The 18,460-nt window shown below is 57.9% G+C and overlaps 1 protein-coding gene across 5 annotated transcripts; it reads left to right on the forward strand.

The window, feature by feature from the left end:
- Nucleotides 1–1,352: 1,352 nt before the first annotated feature.
- Nucleotides 1,353–18,439, forward strand: GRK6 (G protein-coupled receptor kinase 6). Of its 5 annotated transcripts, none has more exons than XM_080398581.1 (16): nt 1,363–1,986; nt 5,608–5,703; nt 8,549–8,661; nt 8,992–9,069; nt 9,341–9,441; nt 10,729–10,821; nt 11,138–11,201; nt 11,852–11,992; nt 12,703–12,893; nt 13,697–13,734; nt 13,872–13,961; nt 14,055–14,263; nt 14,539–14,676; nt 14,927–15,064; nt 15,225–15,359; nt 16,892–18,439. In XM_080398581.1, the coding sequence occupies exons 1-16, from the start codon at nt 1,935–1,937 to the stop codon at nt 16,940–16,942; spliced, it is 1,728 nt and encodes a 575-aa protein (XP_080254707.1). In that variant the 5' UTR covers nt 1,363–1,934; the 3' UTR covers nt 16,943–18,439. The 5 variants fall into 5 exon arrangements, with proteins under 5 accessions (XP_080254706.1, XP_080254705.1, XP_080254707.1 ...); XM_080398583.1 differs by having other exon boundaries at nt 1,365–1,986; nt 16,151–18,439; XM_080398580.1 differs by lacking the exon at nt 16,892–18,439 and having other exon boundaries at nt 1,353–1,986; nt 11,852–11,981; nt 12,749–12,893; nt 15,225–16,144.
- The last annotated feature ends 21 nt before the right edge of the window (nt 18,440–18,460 follow it).

The following is an 18,460-nucleotide window of genomic DNA, read 5'->3' on the forward strand; positions in this document are numbered from 1 at the left end:
CTGGACACTTGTGCTGCTCTGGTAGCCCCTTGTGGCCAATGGCTTGCTGGTGGGGGGAATGGTGCTACAAAACATCAGCTGGGAGAAAACAGAAAGTAGCAACCTAAGGGTTAAGTGTGCAAATGCACAGAAACAAATTCATTGCATTTGAAGCTTAAAATAAACATGTGCCACCTTTAAAAGGAAAGCAGGTCTAAAAGAAGAAAGCTGACAGTGTGAGCTCATGCCTCATGGCAAAGTGACACGGGAGATCACCTCTGAGGTATGGCAGGGCAAAGCATCCTCCTCCGTATTATCACTGTGGATTTGTAACCAGAAGACACAACACCTGATCTCCAGCAGATGCTGAAGGGCACAGCAGACAACAGCCAGTACCAAATGCATGAACAATGAGTGCCTGAAATAATTTGTGTTATTACCAGCATCGCTACAGCCTAAGGACATGAAGCCCTCCCCTCCTGCTCACTAGTACAGCTCAGCCAAGGAGTGCTTGGGGGCTCAGGATGGTCCCCACTGACAGAGGCTGGTGGAGGGACCTGCCCATCACCACATACTCCTCCATGCCCTGGCCACCACCAACCTCACACCCAGGGCAGCTCACTGCCAGTAGCCACCACACACGAGGGAGGCATCACCCATGGGTTGGGGTGAGAGATGGAAGCCATCAGTAGGCAGAGGCGACACCCACGTCCAAAAGCCACAAGGAGCAGAAAGCAGGGCAGGCACAACTTGCTGACAGGTAAGAGGGTTAATGACTGATTTCACACACAGAAGCATTAAGCCAGGCAGGTCATTGGCAGGGCTGATAAATCAAGGGATGCTTGAGAGCTCTGCAGAGAAATCAAGGACTGACTTGCTGCAGAGCAGGCAGGGAGAGGTTCCCACACCACAGCCTGTCTTCAGACAGGGTAAGGGCATGGCTAATTAAGAGTATCAGTAAAAAAAGGAGCAAAGCATCAGAGGGAAGAAGGCTGCGGGACTGTCAGCACTCACTCAAGAGCTCAAATACCCAAACAGCACATGAGCAGCCACCAGGCTCAGCCCCAGAAGGACAAGGCTGGTGACACTGCACCCCCCTGCCAAGGGCACCAGGGGGTGAGGAAGCCTCAAACCTCCATGGCAGCAGTGACCAGGGAGCCTGGGCACAGCACCAGAGCTTGCATCACCCACCCTGCAACACAGGGATTGACCAACACCGGACACGCCAGCGCTTGGAAGATTTTACTGAGGCCATCACGAACACAGGGCCAGGCTACAACGAGGGGGAAATACCCCCCCGAAACATATAAACGCTGCTAACAAGAGCACGACAGCGCCGAGACGCCGCCCACCCTCGCCCAACCACTACACACCCCGCTCCACCGCTACCCGCCCCCGCACTCTAAAGCATCCCGGCGCAAGCGCTCCGTTATAAAGAGAGGCTCGGCCCGCCCCCTGTGGAACGTCCCTATCACGACCCACTGTGCAGCGGAGTGGCAGCTTTTTACCCAATCACATGCTAAAGGAGGCGGGACTCTTCCTGCCTTAGGCACCGTAGACGCTCGCCCAATCTGTTCCCGGTGAGGTGTGTGCTCTCTCTGAGAGTGACATCTCGTCCTCCAATCAGCACCTGCTCCCTCTTCCCGGCAGGGCTTCGCCAATGACCGCCGAATGACGCGCGCTTCTCGCTGCCCGCCCCGCCCTCCCACACCCCCGCCCGCCTCGGGGCCAACGGGAGGGCAGCGGCGCGGCGGAGGGGGCGAGGCTTCCTAGGGGGCTGAGCCAATAGGAGGGCGGCGCGGGAGGAGCGTGGGCAGGCATTGGCGGGCTGGGCGCGGGTGGGCGAGGCGCGGCGGCGGCGGGGGGCGGTGGCGGCGGCGGCGGCGGCGGGGCGCGAGCTGAGCGGCGGGGAGCGGCGCGGAGCCGGGCGGGAGGCGGCCGCGCCGCCGGGGCCCATGGAGCTGGAGAACATTGTCGCCAACACCGTCCTCCTCAAGGCCCGCGAAGGTGAGCGGCAGCGCTGGGCGGCCGCCGGTGTCCGGAGCTGGGCGGGGGGCCGCGGGGAGGCGGCAGGCCCGGGGCGGCGGTGGGGCAGGCGGGCCCGGGGCGGGCCGGCCGCGGAGCGAGCCCAGGGCCCGGGACGTGCCGGCCGGCCGGTGGCCTGAGCCGGGAGCCCGCCGAGCCGCCTCTGGGAGCGGTGCCCGCCTCCCCGGGCTGCAGGCTGCAGGCTCCGGCCGTGCCTGGCCCCGGGACTCGGCCTCGGGCTCTCTCTCCTGGCGGGTCTCGGCGTCGGCCGCCCGCGGCGCCCTGGGAGCGGGGTAACGGCGCGGGGTGGGCACATGCCTCCCGAAGCGCTGGGCTCTGCATGCAGCCCCGGCGCTGGGCGCTGCTGCGGGCGGCCGGGGCAGCTCCGCACCCACCGTGTGCCGCCCCCGGCGGGGGAGAGCCCGCCCGCCGCCCCACCGGCTGCCAACGCCCGGTAGCCCCTGCCTGCTCTCCCGGCGCTGCCGCCCTTCACCCTTCGGGGGGTGGCTCTCGCCCCTCGGCCAAGGGGAGAGGCCCGTCCGGTGCCCTGGGAGAAAAAAGCTGCTTTCAGGCTCGTAAAACGCTGCTTCCCACCCAGGCCTGATCCCAAAACTGTGGTGGTGAGCCCCTGGCCCTCTGTCACCCCCACACCGGCCCTCTGTCACCCCCACACCGGCCCTCTGTCACCCCCACACCGACCCTCTGTCACCCCCACACCGACCCTGTGCCGCTGCCACCAGCCGTGCTGTGGGCCACAACCCTCCCGCTGCTTCAGGGGTCGCAGCTGGATTCCAGGGTCTCTGGGTGGGATGCAGCCGGCCGGCAGCGGGGCTGCCATGGAAGCACAGAGCAGTTTGGGTTGGGAGGGACCTTAAAGATCATCCAGCTCCAACCCCTTGCCACGGGCAGGGACACCTTCCACCAGGGCAGGGTGCTCCGAGCCTCATCCATCCTCTGGCTGTGCAGAGAAGCCTCAGGATGGCTTAAGGAGAGAGCTGGGAAGTCTGCCACACAGGAGCCTGGTCCTTTGTAGAGAAGGAAGTTCCAGCCAGGAATCAGGGAATTCATTAGATCATGTAAAGTGGCGGAGAAGTACAGTCCCTCCTGGCCCATGGTGTGCTGCTGGCCAGGCCAAGTCATTCTGGAGCCTGAGGGGCTCACTGAAATCCAGTTAGAGGGCTTTGGAGATTAGATTTGTGGGAGGGAAGAGCAGCGATATTAAATTTACATGGGCGGAAACATTTTAGCTTGGAAACCAGGCTTACTGTAGGTACTTCAGGCACGGTGACCATGGTGGACCATGACATGATGGTTCATAGTGGCAAGGTCTGGATTTGCCAAATCCAGACAAAACCGAACAGTGGCATTTGTGACCTCTAGACACGAGACCCTGCTTCATCCGGAGTGAGTTGACCAAGGAGATTGGCTCCTGTTGGGCCTTCGGCAGAGCAGAGCTTGGTCGCAATGCAGAGCAAGGCATCGGATGGCTGCTGCAGTAGTTGCCGTGCTCCTCCGGTGCCTCTCCCTCCGCAGGCGTTGGGCAGTTTGGCTGCAGGCGGACACGATCCACTGGCACGCTTGTGTCAAACGGTTCCTGGCCTGCGAGAGCTGTGGGTGGCAGTGCTGCCTGTCCGTGGCTGTCCCACCCATGGCTGGGTGGCTGTGGTAGCTGCTTGGGCAGCCTGTGTGACAGGACGGAGCCGCTTTGCCGGCCAGGTCTGGCAGCACGGGGTGCTTTGCCCCAGGCCAGCCTTTTTGGGAGCCTTCTGGTCTGGTGTGAGAGTGCAGGGCTGAGATCGCCCTGGATGTGTGGGGGGTTTGCTGACCGTTATCTTTAGTCACTGCATACGGTGGCCATGCTCTCAGTTTCCTTCAAACTCTTCTGGGAGGGTTTGGCCCTGGGAAGGACAAGATCCTTCCCCCATTGTCCCACTTGCCTGCTGGCCTCTGGCAGAGGTACAACAGATCGGCTCTGGGCTATCAGCAAGCCTGGAAGCTCCCCTCTGGTGAGCTCTGGGTGAAGGTGGCCCACCCTATGCCCCATCCCCAAAATGGGGGTGCTGAGAGGTTCATGTGCAGGAGGCCAGTTCCCTGCTGGGCTGTTTGATGCGGCACTGGGAGTGCGGGGGAGAACCGTGCATGAAGGGTGCTGGAGCTTCCTTTCAAAGCAATCAACTCGAGGAAACGCAAGCTGCCAGTCCTCATCCTGCAGGTGCTGTGGGGCATTGCTCTGCCTTTCCTTGAGCACTCTTTGGGTGAGGATGGCTTGTCCTCCCGTGCCCTCACTTAGTTGTCCCCATCCATTTCATTGCCGCAAGCTGTGGCTGACAAGGTGGTGTGTGTGCTGCTGGTTTCTTCCACCCCTGCTTACCCTTGAGTCACTTCCTTCCTGAGTTTGTACAATCGTGCAGCCCAGCTGCTGGTGCAGGGCAGATGTAGCACAGCGACCTGCAGCACGCCAGGGGCTCAGACCCGGGGCTGCCCCTGTGGAAGGTGGCTGTGATGGCCCTGTCCCACCCGCCTGTCCAACCAGCCCCTCCTGCAGTGTGGGGAGCTGGGTGCTCAGCGACTGTGTCTAGAATTTGGGGCTGAATTGTGTCCGCAATGGAGGAAAGTGTTATGAAAGTGTTTCTCAAGAGCTGATAAATGCGTTTTCAGCCTCCCCTGATTTCAGAAGGTCGTGCCTTTGGCCCAGCTCGGCAGGGTGGTTAATGTATTTTCCAAGGGAGGTGGGAGATTGTGTGTGTTGGCACCAGGCAGGGGAAAGGCAGTCCCTAAAGGCTGGCTGATCCCAGCCATCAGTATTTCAGTACTTAATACTTGCTATGATGTAAATTTTTTGGTCTATCTAGAAGCTTCCCACCCCGTCCTACAGCACTGGGCATTTACTCGAGCAACCGAAGTTGGAATAATATCTGATTCTTGAATCTCACTTTTCTGAGGCCGGCTTATCTCTGGAGAAAGGGGAGTGTCCCCACTTCACAGGTGGGAAACTGAAGTGATGAGCCCCAGGCAATGCAGTGAGTTGTCTGTGGAGCTGGGATTAGAGCAGGAATTCCTGTCTCCCAGCTTCATGTCCTCCCTCTGAGAGCCCCTCCCTGGAGTAAAGCAATCAGTCTGGAATGAGTAGGTGGCAGGAACATCATTACTACGGCAGGAAGAGCTACACACCGGGCAAGGCTTGGCCTCCAGAGGTGCATTAGTTATGCAGAGGTCCTGAGGACAGGCCTGGGAGCCAAGAACTCTTGTGCAGGCATAGAGTAGCCTGTGGCTTTGGGCACTCCTGTTCCTGCTGTGATCCTCCTACCATATAAATACGAGTCACTGAGATGTCCAGGTGAAAGGTCTTTGTGTTCTTGGTCGGGACCTTTGTTCAGCAGCCAGAGTGGTTGGTCCGTCTGCTTCCTCTGGCAGTCAGATGCTCTAACACTTTTGTTCTACCAGCCAGGAGACGGTGGTACCACTTCGGTCTTGTTTTCCTTGCCTGGGCTTGCTTGTGTAAATGGACAGAGGGTGTCTCCTCTCTCGGCTCCTGGCGAGGCTAGGCTGCAATTGGATGTCCTTGCTTCATAACTCATGGTATCAATTTTGTGTGCCCTGCAGGTGGTGGTGGAAACCGGAAAGGCAAGAGTAAGAAATGGCGGCAGATGCTGCAGTTCCCCCACATCAGCCTCTGCGAGGACCTTCGACAAACCCTTGGTGAGATGCAGCGGCTGGCGGGACTGAGCAGCACCCAGGCTCCGCTCCAGGGTGGTGCTGGTGGGTGAGTGTGTGCGTGTGTGTTGTGCACCCAAAGCTGAATCCCGTGAGGGTCAGGGACATGTAACAGGGCATGTATTGGCCAAATCCCAGCCAGGATCACTTGGAGCTCAGGATGTAAGGAAGAAACGATGGGTAGGTAAGTCACAACTGCACGGCGCTTGCTGGATAGTACCTGTTGATGTATCCACACACCTTCACTAGAGGTACACCACCTTCTATGTGCAAATAGACATGCTCAGTGTTGCAGTTTTGGAGTGTTGCTCTGGGGTCCCTTTGCATAAATAAAAAAGGTCCTGCTAACATCCTCTGGAATTTAGCCCTCTCTGCAGACCTCAGCTTCTAACGCTAATGCAGCACCTTTCCTCAGGCAAAACTGGGTTCTTGCTGTGTGGTATGGATGAGAATTGTAGAGTTGGGTAGGGCTCGGCCTGTAATTTTAATACTGCACTTTGTACTCCTCATGGTTCTAATGTTGTTTGTCCAGTAGGCTTGGTCCTGAGATCATGTGAAATTGTTTTGGGGCACAGAGAGTGGGAGCGCTCTGCTTCCTGGGAAGGGGAGAGCTTGTTTAAGTTGTCACTCCAGATTCAACTGCCAGCTGGAGAGTGGCACAGCACTGGCCTTGTTTCAGAGTAGGTGTCACTGGGCTGAGTGGGTTTGGGAGCAATTCCAGTCCCCAGTTCTGCCCTGCCCAGGTTTTCCAGGTCCTGGCAGCACGAAGGAGAAGGGTGGCTCCCTTTGAGGGCACATGGGACTATAGCACTCGGACTAACTCAACCTCCGTCATCCACACTGTAACCTCCAAGCTCACAACAGCCCAGTGCACACCGTGCACCACCTCCCTGCTGCTGTGCACACCATGTGCAACCTCCTGGGGCCAGCTTTGCAGCTGAGTGTAGTCAAATGGAGACTCTTACCTTGGTTTTGCTGCAGACCACTTCTCTGGAGCAAGTTTTGAGCACTGAACAGAGCTCTGGCCTGGGCTGCTCTTGCAGCTCCCATCTTGGCCATCCAAACCCCTGTCTGCTTCCTTGACTTGTGTGCCCTCGACAGAGCTTCCCCTCAGCTCATGTTAGTCCTCTGCCTGCAGCCACCCTTCCTGTGGGTGTCACGACACGTTTTCCAGCACTGAACTTCATTTTTGTTGTGCTGTCCATTTGCCAGTGGTGAGTGCTGGTGCTCTGTCTGTCTCTGCTGTCCCACTGTCCGGGACAGTGACCTTGTGAAGCTTTGGGAGGCAAGTCCCTCCCAGCCACTGGCTGTCACCGCCTGTGTCCCCACTTCTCCCTGGGGAGGCATGCGAGAAGTGCTTCTGGCCCAGGTGACAGCTGCCTGGCTTAGTTTCCCCGTGGGAGTGATGACCCTGTTCCTCGTGCTTGGGTCACTTTTTGGCTGGAGTGGCTTCGTTTTCCCCTCGCAGGCTGCTCAGAAAGCATTTTATTTCCTATTCCAGAAGCTTGGCAGGACCATGGGCACGGTGGGCTGGTTGCCCACTGCAGATTTAAGCTTTGTATGCCCTGACCACAGGGGGTAACCTTGTGTGAGCCTGGGCAGCGGTGAGGGCAGCCAAAAGCTTCTGATCTCGCAGGCAGCGAACTCGTCCACCCCAGCTGAAGGGAACTCCTTCCCCTGCAGCCACAAGGAAACCGCCCGTGCAGCGGAGTGGTGAGGTGGCCTCCTCCCCCACCACAGCCCGGCCATCCCTGCGCTCTCGTGCACCCTCAGGAAGCTGCAGCTTCCTCGGGAGAAACTGCTGTGCGGGGAGGGGAAGGCTGGCAGTACCCAGCGCTGGGGAGTGCTGGAAGATCCCCTGTGCACCAGTGGGAAGCTGCACGTCTGCACCCCAGGCAGCCCGCAGCCCTCAGTGGCAATGGCTGTGACACGAATCTGTGCTGGCCCATGATCAGACAGTGTCTTCTGAGTGGAAGGGGAGGAAGAAAAGCAGAGAACTGGAACTGCTCTGGATAGTCAAAGGGGTTTGTGCCTGGACTGCCAGACTTCAGAGAGGCATAGGAGGAATTGGCAGGGAAGCCAAGCTCCCGTCTTGCAGCTCCCATCTTGGCCATCCAAACCCCTGTCTGCTTCCTTGACTTGTGTGCCCTCGACAGAGCTTCCCCTCAGCTCATGTTAGTCCTCTGCCTGCAGCCACCCTTCCTGTGGGTGTCACGACACATTTTCCAGCACTGAACTTCATCTTTGTTGTGCAGTTGTACTTTGTTGGCAGTAGGAGTTGATGTACAAGTCAGTGGCTGTCCCGTGGAGTGTGTGCCGCGTTAACAGGGCATCTGTGGAAATGATGCCTTCGTTTTTGATGATTCTGCTTCCAGCCGGGCCTTTGGGAATATGAGTGGTTTGTAGGAGTCATCAGAGCAACTCTTGGCATGGAAGATCTGCCTCGAAATAAGCCCAGTGTGTTCCTCATGTTCCAAGGGAAGTTGTGTGTCTGGAGTAGTCAGTCGATCTCCTTGAGAAGAGGATTGGGAAAAGAACCTCTAGGCAAACAGGAGATTTGCTGGAGTCCCTTACTAGAAGGCAGGCTGTACAGAACAGCAGGTCAAACCTCTTTCAGGAAGAAGATCTTCCATAGGGGAACATAAAAGCTCAGTCATGCCTCTCCTCCCTGTTGGGTACATTGCACTCTCCTGGGAGTCTCAGGCTGGTGGGACCTGTGCGCAGCCAGCTGATGAGTCGCAGGCCCCTCCACCGCTGCCTGTGGCCAGGGCAGTGGGCTGTGGCTGCTCCTTTGGGGCTTGGCAGTGAATGATCTTCTCCGCATTTGCAGAGCGGGACTACCACAGCCTGTGCGAGAAGCAGCCCATTGGGCACATGCTCTTTCGGCAGTTCTGCGAGACACGACCTGAGCTGTCACGCTGCGTCAAGTTCCTGGATGCCGTGGTAAGAGCAAAGAGCAAAGCCCATCAGGCTTCACTGGGGGAGGCAGGGATGTTCTTGGCACCCCTGGGCATGGACCAATTGGCCCTGGGTGCTCTGGCAGTTGCCCAGGTACTTCTGGGTACGGAGGTTTCCTGAAGGAAAAACCTGTGTGTTGCCGTTTCCCCAAGACAGGGCTGGGCCTTTGCTTAGGGAGCTGTTTGCTGGAGATCTGGTTTTCCAGGAAAGCATGGGAAACCTTGGGCAGAGGGTGTTGCTGCTCTGCAGCTGTTGGCTGGTAGCAAGGCTTGGTTCCTGGCTGGACCTGCTCCTCACACTGTTTGCTCTGTGCAGGCAGGGTATGAAGTGGCTCCAGATGAGAAGCGGAAGGAATGCGGGCAGCACCTGATTGAAAAGTACTTGAAGCCAAACGTGAGTAAGAGGGTTGTGTTTGCTGCCTGCAACAGTAGAGCAGTCGGAAGGCTGGCAGCTGTCATTACCCATGTCCTGCCACAGCAAATGTGCTGGGCAGGACAGCGAGGGCAGAGTACAGAGCCACCCCGCCACCTCACAAGCAACCGTGCTGCTTTTCCCACTGGCCCTAAAGTAGACGGGCACCTGTGGGCTGTTCCTGGGCTTCTCCTTCCTGGCAGGACCCTTGGGCTCTGCTCCCTATTGTCTGACTCCATCCTTTTGTCCCCAGAGTGAGGACCATGTGCCTGAAGTTCCGTCGCAGCTGGTGGATGCCTGTTGTGAGAGGCTGGAGCAGGAACCTTCCAAGGAGCTTTTCAAGGAATCCACTAAGTAAGTTGGAGGGCAGGTCGCATCATGGCACAGGGTTGACGCTGCAGCTAACTCATCTCATCCGTCGTGTTCCCATCCTCCAGGAGAGCGAGGGCTGGTGCTAAGGCTGGGGCCTGGGGAATTTCGGGCTAGCAGTTTGCAGCACAGCTACAGGAAAGCAAGTGCAAGGAGCTCCTGTGCGCTGTGGGAGCCACAAGCTGCTGCAGAAACCTCTGTTGCTTGTCTCAGTCTCCTCTGGGTCTGAGTTGCTGTTTGGAAAGACCCTGTTTCAGTGAGCCTCAGCATCTGGCCATGCTGTTCCTAGTCTTGTGCCAGGCACTTGTAGACACCTGTAAAGCGTGCTGCCAGCTGCCAGTCCCAGTGCCACCTGTCCTCTCCCGCTGGCTGCAGGTGTGGCCGCTGTGGTTAGATTATGCTGGCTGTTGCTGCAGGGATCTAAGGTCACCGCTGTTCCCATCGCAGAAGCAGTGGCTGAGGTCCTGGCTCTGGGTGCAAAGCGGAAGCCGTTAGGCAAACCGGGCTTACGCGCCGCCCCCCCCCCCTCCCTGAACAGTAGCTGGAGCACATTGCTTAATTGGGTGCAGGGCTGTGGCAATGGATTTGCTGCAGTCTTCTGGGGAGCGTTAGCTCTGTGTGTGGTAACGAGTGTCGCTGTCTGAATGCAGAGCCTCCGGGCTGGGCCCTGCCTGCTCTTGGCAAGCTCTGAAAGGGGAAGAGCCCATCCGTTTCTCCTTGATGCATGTCTCCAGTCTAGACACGATGTCTAAGGCTCTTTACTCTGCTGGGGAGCCCTGGCACTGGTCTCCGAGGCAGTTAGCTCTCTTGAGCAGGATCTCCTGTGGCCTTTTGTACTGGGTATTCATCTGAAAGCGAACAACTCAATGCCTGGTGCTGAACGTTGCTAGCAGCTTTCGGCAGCTGATTACAGCCTTGTGTGCACATTTGCCCTGTGAGCAGAGGGGGTAATTGCAAAGAGCCCCATTGTCCCCGTTTGTCCCACAGCCCGGGCTGGTGCTGAGAGGCCACAATTAGCAGTGCTAGCCTGGTCCTAGGGTGCTGTGTTCATCACAGTGGCGCGTCCAGCGCACCTTCCTTTTGCATCAGGCCTAGCATGGAGGGGGGCTTTCTGAGCCGGGGCTACGTGGGTGATTCTGCACCAGGCTGGGTGAGGGGATGGCAATGTAAACGGGCTCTCAGGGCTGCTCAGCTCCTCTTTGCTTGAACCCCTGGCTTTTTCCACAGCTCTCATCAGTTCTCAGGAACCTTGCTGGCTCTGCTCTCTCCTAGGCTTATCCATGACTACCTGAGTGTGGCTCCCTTTGCCGACTACCTCGACAGCTTGTACTTCAACCGCTTCCTGCAGTGGAAATGGCTGGAACGGTAACGCTTCCCGGCATCTGTGGGAGACCTGCACCCTCCTCACACAGACGGCCTGAGGGGTCCCTCAGGCTCCTTCCCATGCTGGCCACTGGCAGGAGCCAAGGGCCTGGCCCGTGTCTGCTCTTGTTCTCCTTCAGGGCCCTTTATTGGCACCATCAGCAGCCCCAGCCTTGCTTGCCTCGCAGGGAAGCAAGGTCTGCTTGAGCAGGGGTTTTGGGGTGAGCCACAGTCTCAGGCCAGAGCATGGGGGTGGTTTGGGCTTCAGTCCCTGCTCTCTCCCAGCTCCCATCTCACTCCAGTTTCCTTTCCCTCACAGGCAGCCGGTGACCAAAAACACTTTCCGCCAGTACCGCGTGCTGGGCAAGGGCGGTTTTGGGGAGGTGAGTGACCACGATTTCCTCTGTACTCAGGGTAACGGGCAGCTACCATTGCCAGTTGCCAGGTGCAGGTCTGGGTTGGCCATCGGGGCACCACAAGCTGCTCTAGGTGCTGGTGGCTGGGTGGGCACTGGGAGCACTGTGGTGGGCACTGGGAGCACTGTGGTGGGCGCTGCTGCGCTCTGGGCACTGCGTGATCTGTCCGTTCCCCTCTGAGGGGCAGGAGCTCACCTCTCGCCAGGCACTGGAGGTGTGGGTGTTGCACAGGGTAGGTAGCACATGCCCTGTGCTGTGTACTGCCACCTGGGCAGAGTCAGGTTTGTTCCCAGTATCTTGGCAGGAGACACTGACTCCTGAAAACTGTCACTGTCAAGCTTCTTTCTGTTTCTGGATTGGCCTTCTATCTTCCCAGGCACCAGCCATGGTGCTGCTACAGGCAGCAGGGGCGTCGCAGCTCTCTGTTGCTTATCTGTGACATCTGGAGATGTCACTGCTCCCTGTGTCCTTGCTTTGACAATGGGCTTTTCGCTGACCTCGGACTGAGATGGGGACAGGGACACCTTTGCCTTCCCGTGCCTCTTTCTGAGAGCAGAACCTAGAACCCCACCCTGGAAACGGCAGCAGAAGGGTGCTGAGCCACGTCCCCCCTCCAGGTTTGTGCCTGCCAAGTGCGTGCCACAGGGAAGATGTACGCCTGCAAGAAGCTGGAGAAGAAACGGATCAAAAAGCGGAAGGGAGAGGCCATGGCCTTGAATGAGAAACAGATCCTGGAAAAAGTGAACAGTAGGTTTGTAGTAAGTACATAGGAGTTGCTCTCACTTTGCTGCGGTGCTTGATTCTTCCTCCAATCAGCCAGCCCAGCACCTCTGGTGCTCCTCACCCGGTGTGGAGAGGCAGGAGCAGGCCCTGCCCATTGGGTAGGGTCCTGGTGGCTGTAGATCTCTCACGAGGCTGGGGTCTGGCAGGAGCTCCTACTGTCTCCACAAGATGCTGTAAATGCCCCCAAAGTCAGGCCTGAACACCAATCTGATCCCACTGGCACCTTCTTAACCTCTGGGGCACATGAAAGCAGCGATAACTGTCTCTCCAGGCACACTGCCTCTCCAGACAGCCAAGTGGGCAGAAGCCTAGCCCTGAGCTGTGTGATGGGGAGTTCTTTCTCTGGCTGCACTGAGGTGTGGACAGCTTGAAACCTCCCTTTATGGAGGATTCGTCAGATGCTGCCCCAGGGTTGCTGTCGGGTGCTGCTTGCCCCCCAGATGGAAGCAGTTCTGGCTCAGGGAAATAGTGTCCTCCCTGTCTAAGGAAAGCTGGGGTGTGCTGGGACTGCTGGGCACTTCCGTGTCCTCCCTGGGTTTGCACAGTTCCCCCTCTGCCTCCTCTGCTGGCAAAGGCGCAGTCCTGCTGCCTGTGAGTGGCTGCTTGGGTGACAAAGTGCCCGTCAGTGTAGGCATCTCCCTCTTTCAGCTGTGTCTTCTAACAGCCTTTCTGCCCTGAATTGCAGGTGAGCTTAGCCTATGCATATGAAACTAAAGATGCTCTCTGCCTAGTGCTGACCCTCATGAATGGAGGGGACCTCAAGTTCCATATCTACCACATGGGAGAGGCTGGCTTTGAGGAGCCCCGGGCAGCTTTCTACGCTGCCGAGATCTGCTGTGGCCTTGAGGACTTGCACCAGGAGAGGATAGTGTACAGGTGCGTGCTGCCTGGTCCCTGCTGGGAGACCTTGTATGGGCTGCAGAAGCAAGTGGGTTCCTGCTGCTCTTACTAGCCCAGTGGGTCTGTTTGCTCAGGAAAATAAGCACAGGCTTGAAAGCAGCACAGAGCTGAGTGAGAGGGGATTAGGAACAGAAAGCTGATATCGTAGGAGAAATGGAAGAGTTTAGCTTGGCTTCCTCATGCTGGTAAATGATCGCCAAGAGCAGGATGTGATCATGCTCCGAATACCTCGGGGCAGTCACTTGGGCGCTTAACTCGTGGCAGTATTGACACTAGAACAAACGAGGCTAGGCTGCCCCAGTGCGCTCAAGACTGAGAGCTGGGCAGGAGGCAGAGCAAGCTGATTGTATGACTGTACTCATCGGGTTGTGTGATGCAGTGTTAGGGATAGCGTGGCTAAACACAGGGCTGGAAAGTCCCTTCTGGTCCTACCCTGTGCCTTGCCCCTGGGACAGGACAAGCAGAAGGAGCCTCTAGTCCTTTTCTCTTGCATGACCTGCCCCATAATGAGTTCTGCATCTGCAAAGAAGGAATCAGCCACAGGCACACTGCTTCCTTCTGGAGGGTTGAAGGTTCTCATATCCTGCCTCTCTGCCCAGGAGGGGAGAGCTTGCAGAGCTAACTCTGGGCTAGAGGGTGAGGGGAAGGTTATCTGTGTGACCAAGGCAGGAGCATTGCATCCCTCAGCTGCTTATCTGTTTCTTCTTGAGATGTCACTGTTGCTTTTGTCCTTTGCCTTGACAGCAGGGTTCTTGCTAATCAAGTCCCTTCCTTCCTAGGGACCTGAAGCCAGAAAACATATTGCTGGATGACCACGGTGAGTGCAGAGTCAAGAGGAGCCCTGAGCCTGAGTCCTCTCTTCCTCTGCTTGAATCAGGGTTACTCTGTGTTCTTGGTAGCTTCAAACATTGCCCCTTGATGTTGTCCTGTTAACTTGACCCCTCCTCTGTGCAGGTCACATCCGTATCTCAGACCTGGGGCTAGCTGTGCATGTGCCAGAGGGCCAAACAATCAAGGGCCGGGTGGGGACAGTTGGCTACATGGGTAAGTGGCCCTGGTATAATCAAAAAGTGGTCTCTTGACTGCACGTGTGCTCTCCCTACCCATTACATGTCCCTCACTCCTGCTCCTATGTAGCTCCAGAGGTGGTGAAGAACGAGCGCTACACATTCAGCCCAGACTGGTGGGCTCTGGGCTGCCTCCTATACGAGATGATCGAGGGACAGTCCCCCTTCCAGCAGCGCAAGAAGAAGATCAAGCGGGAGGAGGTGGAGCGGTTGGTGAAGGAAGTGCAGGAGGAGTACTCGGAGAAGTTCTCACCCTGCGCCCGCTCTCTCTGTACCATGGTACGAGTGTGCATCCCTGTCCCTTCGCCCCCCACTGCCTCTGCATGCAGCAGCAGAACATGGAGGCTGCTCACCTGCAGAGGTGCTGGTGGCAGCCAGGTTCCCTTGTCTGCAATAAGGCAGTGCAGGGGGGTCCAGAGCGGGTGCCGTAATCCCTCACTCTCCAAGCTGCCTGTGCTGTCCCTAGAGACCTACTGCAGGAGCCCAGCTGACCTCAGGGCTGCTCCTGCCCGAAGCGCCCTCCGCCTGCGGCACTGATTTCCTTTGTGTTGCAGCTCCTGTGCAAAGACCCTCTGGAGCGCCTGGGGTGCCGAGGAGCTGGGGCCAAGGAAGTGAAGGAGCACCCTCTCTTCAAGCACCTCAACTTTAGGAGGCTGGAAGCAGGCATGCTGGACCCCCCCTTCAAGCCAGATGTAAGTACCCATCTGTAGGCTGACCTTTTCAGTCACTGGTGCCATCGAGGGAAACAAGAGCCCTGGGGGGGCTCACCTGAAGAGATGGGGCCCATCCCCTTCCCTCTTGTTTCTGAAGCCTGGTAGAACAGGGGTCAAGCAAGCTCTGGGCTGCAGGAGGAGGGGGCCTGGGCTTGGCCAGGAGCCAGGGTTGTTGGAGGTGATGTTGTCATTGTGGAGCTGGCATTAGAGCAATCTTTGTCCTTTTTAGCCCCAGGCCATCTACTGCAAGGATGTTCTGGACATTGAACAGTTCTCCACAGTGAAAGGGGTGGAGCTGGAGCCCACAGACAATGACTTCTACCAGAAGTTTGCCACGGGAAGCGTGCCCATTCCTTGGCAGAATGAGGTAGGTTTGGAGGACAGATTTTTGCTCCTGCTTGTGCCTGCCATGGCCAAGTGCAGTGTCCCACAGGGTTTGCGCTGTCCCTGCTGCTTTTGCTCTCTGCTGGGCTCTCGGTGGCAGGCTTTGTGCGGCACTTGCTGCAGCCATCTTTGCCCTCTTCCAGATGATTGAGACGGAGTGTTTTAAGGAGCTGAATGTCTTTAACACAGACGGCACGGTGCCCCCAGACCTGGACTGGAAAGGGCAGCCTTCTCCACAGCCCAAAAAAGGGTTACTCCAACGCTTATTCAGCAGACAGGTAAGAGTGCGCAGCGTTTCCTCCCCAGTGAGTCCTCTGGCAGCAATGAGCCTGCTCCTGCCTGTGCCAGGCAGGTCTGGCAGGGAGGTGGGCGCAAGAGGGAAGCAGGCAGAGCCTCCCCTACTGCTGGGTGGTGGGACCCCAGGGCTCTCGGGGACACCCGTGCAAGGCTGCAGGGAGCCAGCCCTCACCTGGCTGGCACTCTCCGTGCCGAGGTAGTCGAGGGGGCTGGGATGGATCATCCTGGCTAAACATGCTGGAGTCACACAGGCAGAGAGGTATCAAAGGCACTAAAATAGCAAGTCTTCTCCCTTCCTACACAAATAATACATTCCCTGAAGAAGACCTTGCTCTTGGAATGGGTTGTCTGGGCTCCCCAGACCATTTCTGCCAGACCTTGAGCCAGGCAGCGAGAGCAGCTCTTTTGAGGGATAAGGAGAACAGAAATGTCTTGCAGCTGCTGTGGACTTGCTTGCCTGCCTGTCTCCTCTGCCCTGAACAGTCTTTGCCTTCTTTCCAGGACTGGCAAAGTCAGGGCTCTCAACAGCTGCTTGCAGCTGTGGCACTCAAGCGTGGTTGGCTCCGGACCCACTCTCAGCCACCCAGTGCTGATTCCTTTTTCCCCACTGAGCTCCAAGTTGTGCTTCACTGTTCAGGGGGCTGCCCTAGCCAGAGCCAGCTCTGGGCTGGAATACCCAGCCCTTCCCGAGGCAGGCAGGACCTGCCAGAGGATGGGCATCTGCCTGTAGCAGGGGCTGAGCTGTGACTTGCCACGTGTTTTCTCTTTCCAGAGGTGAGCAGTCTCTCCTGGCTGCTCTGCTCAGGGAAATACCTGGTGGCCCGCGGACATGGCAAGATCTGGGAAAGAGTGTTGTCCTTCAGTGACTATTCCCTTCCCCCAGCAGAGCACAAGCTGCTTGTTGTTCTAACTGTCCCCTGAGCCACTAATCTCGCTTCCCTGCTCTCGCTGCCTTCCTGGGGGAGGCCTTGCCCTCAGCTTGAGCCGGAGCTGCCCCTGCACAGCCGCTGCTGGGAGCTCTGCTCCCAGGGGGCTGTGGGAAGCTCCCTTCACTCCTCTCTTCGGATGTCCGGGACACATAGAAGGGTTGAGAAACCATGAAGGGTTTGGCATTGCCCCATGCTCAGACTTTCGTTCCAGCAAAAAGGGCTTCAGCTGCTTCTGCGGCCAGAGCCCCAAGCGGGGCAGATCGTCTGTGCTGGCACCGAGCTGTCTCCCTGGGTGGCTGTAGCCCATGGAGCCCGTCTTCCTCCCAGCTTCTGAGCTAGTCAGCCGCGTGCTCACCAGTCTGTCTGCCAGGAGCTGAACCCCAGATGCAGCCTGACTGTTTCTCTGCCGACTGGGGGTGCCCTCCAGCCCCTTGCCTCCATGTAGCTCTCCCATGCACAGGCCGGAGGGGGCCTGGCCCTTCCTTGCCAGAGGGCAGCTGTAAGCTGGGTTGTGTGACCGTGCTCACCCTCTGCTTGCTGTGCTCCTCTCTCTCCCTCCTCCCTCTCCTTGCCCTTGACTTCAGGACTGTTGTGGAAACTGCAGCGACAGTGAGGAAGAGCCCACCCGGCTGTAGAGCACAGCTTGTTCTCCAGGCCCTGGGACCCCCTTGCCTCTCCAGGTGCCCAGCAGAACAACAGCCCAGCCTGAAGGACAAGGTAGCAGCAGTCCTGCAAAGTGGATTTGTTTACAGCTTTACACATCTATCTGAAGACTCTGAGGATGGCTCCAGGGCTGGCAGCAGCACGCAGCTCAGGCTGAGGTGCCTCTGACTGTGGGCAAGCCCTCATCCCTGAGATAGACCTGGACGCTTCTGAATCTGCTGCTTGGGATTGTGCTGCTGCCGCCCACCAGCTGCCGCTCCCCTCCCTGGCCCAGGGTGGGAGGGAGGGATTGCGCCGGCGTGGGCCAAGGCCAGACTGGAGCAGCTCTGCTGACACATTCCACGGTGCTGAAGCAGCACTGCAGGTTTGGTGTATATTTATATATGTTAGTCTGTACATATCACATGTCGGTTTTTAATCTATAGGTGGGGGGCCTGCACTGCCCTCACCCTGTCATAGGCACAAATGTCCTCCTATGGGGGGAGTGACAGCCCCAGCTTTGTACCAGGGAGTCCTGGGCAGAGGCTTTCTGTGCCTTGAGGTGTCTAAAGCATCTTTCCTGGACCTTTCTGGCAGTGCTGAGGCATCCCTGGCTCCAGCGGAGTCCATTGCTCAGCCCCGAGGCGCAGGAAAGCACTGTGCCAAAGCGTCTGCCATTGCATCCTGGCAGCAGAGCGTCACTGCCTCATCCTCGCTTCCCTGTCTGCCGGAGCCTGCTTCCTCCTGCCTCGTCTTGCACATGCTGCCAGCTCCCACGAGCTGATCCCGGCCCCCTCTCCAGACCGCTGGCAGGCTGCCTGCAGCACAGCGGGACACAGCCGCTCCCATGGCACCTGCTCAGGTGGTACCTGCTGTTGGGTCCCAAAGGTCGGTGTGATCCCTGGCATGGTGCAGGGTGGCCCTAGCGCAGTTCCACCAGCTCTGGACCAGCCATCTGTGCACGCTGGGGGTGCTCAGTCCCCAGGCCCAGCTTGTTGGAGGAGCAGGCACGTAAGGGACTCTGCTCTCAGGGAACAAAGCCATGGTAAAGGGAATGTTCCTTCCTGGGGTCATCCTGTGAGCTGTGCCCCAAAGAGTGAGCGGGGCCGGGACCAGCCTGCCCACCTTACCAGCCTAGCGTGCGTCCCTGGGGGTCCTGGGGAGCCAGCACAGCTCCTGTGCCCAAGGGCATGGTGGGGGGCTGGAGCCCAGCGTGTCCCTGGAGAGCAGCATGGGGCTCAGCCCACCTCTTCATCCTGCTTGTCCTGTCCCGTCTTGTGCACACTTGTCCCAGCTGTGTCCTGAGCAATAATTTGTCGTCTGTGTCTTTGTCTGTGTGTGCACACATATGTGTGCGTGCGTGCACGGGTGCGTGCTGCTGCCTCGTGCTCATTCTGAGCCAGGCCCCCCGGGGGGGCTGACCACCAACTTGGTCCTGTGGTATCATTTGCTTGCCTTGCACTAAAGTTGGACAGTATTTAAATTTTTAACCTTTTGTTAAGCATAAGATT

This window comes from Falco punctatus (genome assembly GCF_963210335.1).
Source record: "Falco punctatus genome assembly, chromosome: 8".
NCBI lineage: Eukaryota > Metazoa > Chordata > Aves > Falconiformes > Falconidae > Falco > Falco punctatus.

Bases quoted from the DNA above. Each gene is read 5' to 3' on its own strand.
- GRK6 (XM_080398579.1), top strand. From the start codon at position 1,935: ATGGAGCTGGAGAACATTGTCGCCAACACCGTCCTCCTCAAGGCCCGC. The intron at 9,070-9,340 runs GTGAGTAAGAGG...TTTTGTCCCCAG, and splicing joins AAAAGTACTTGAAGCCAAAC to AGTGAGGACCATGTGCCTGA. The intron at 13,735-13,871 runs GTGAGTGCAGAG...TCCTCTGTGCAG, and splicing joins CATATTGCTGGATGACCACG to GTCACATCCGTATCTCAGAC.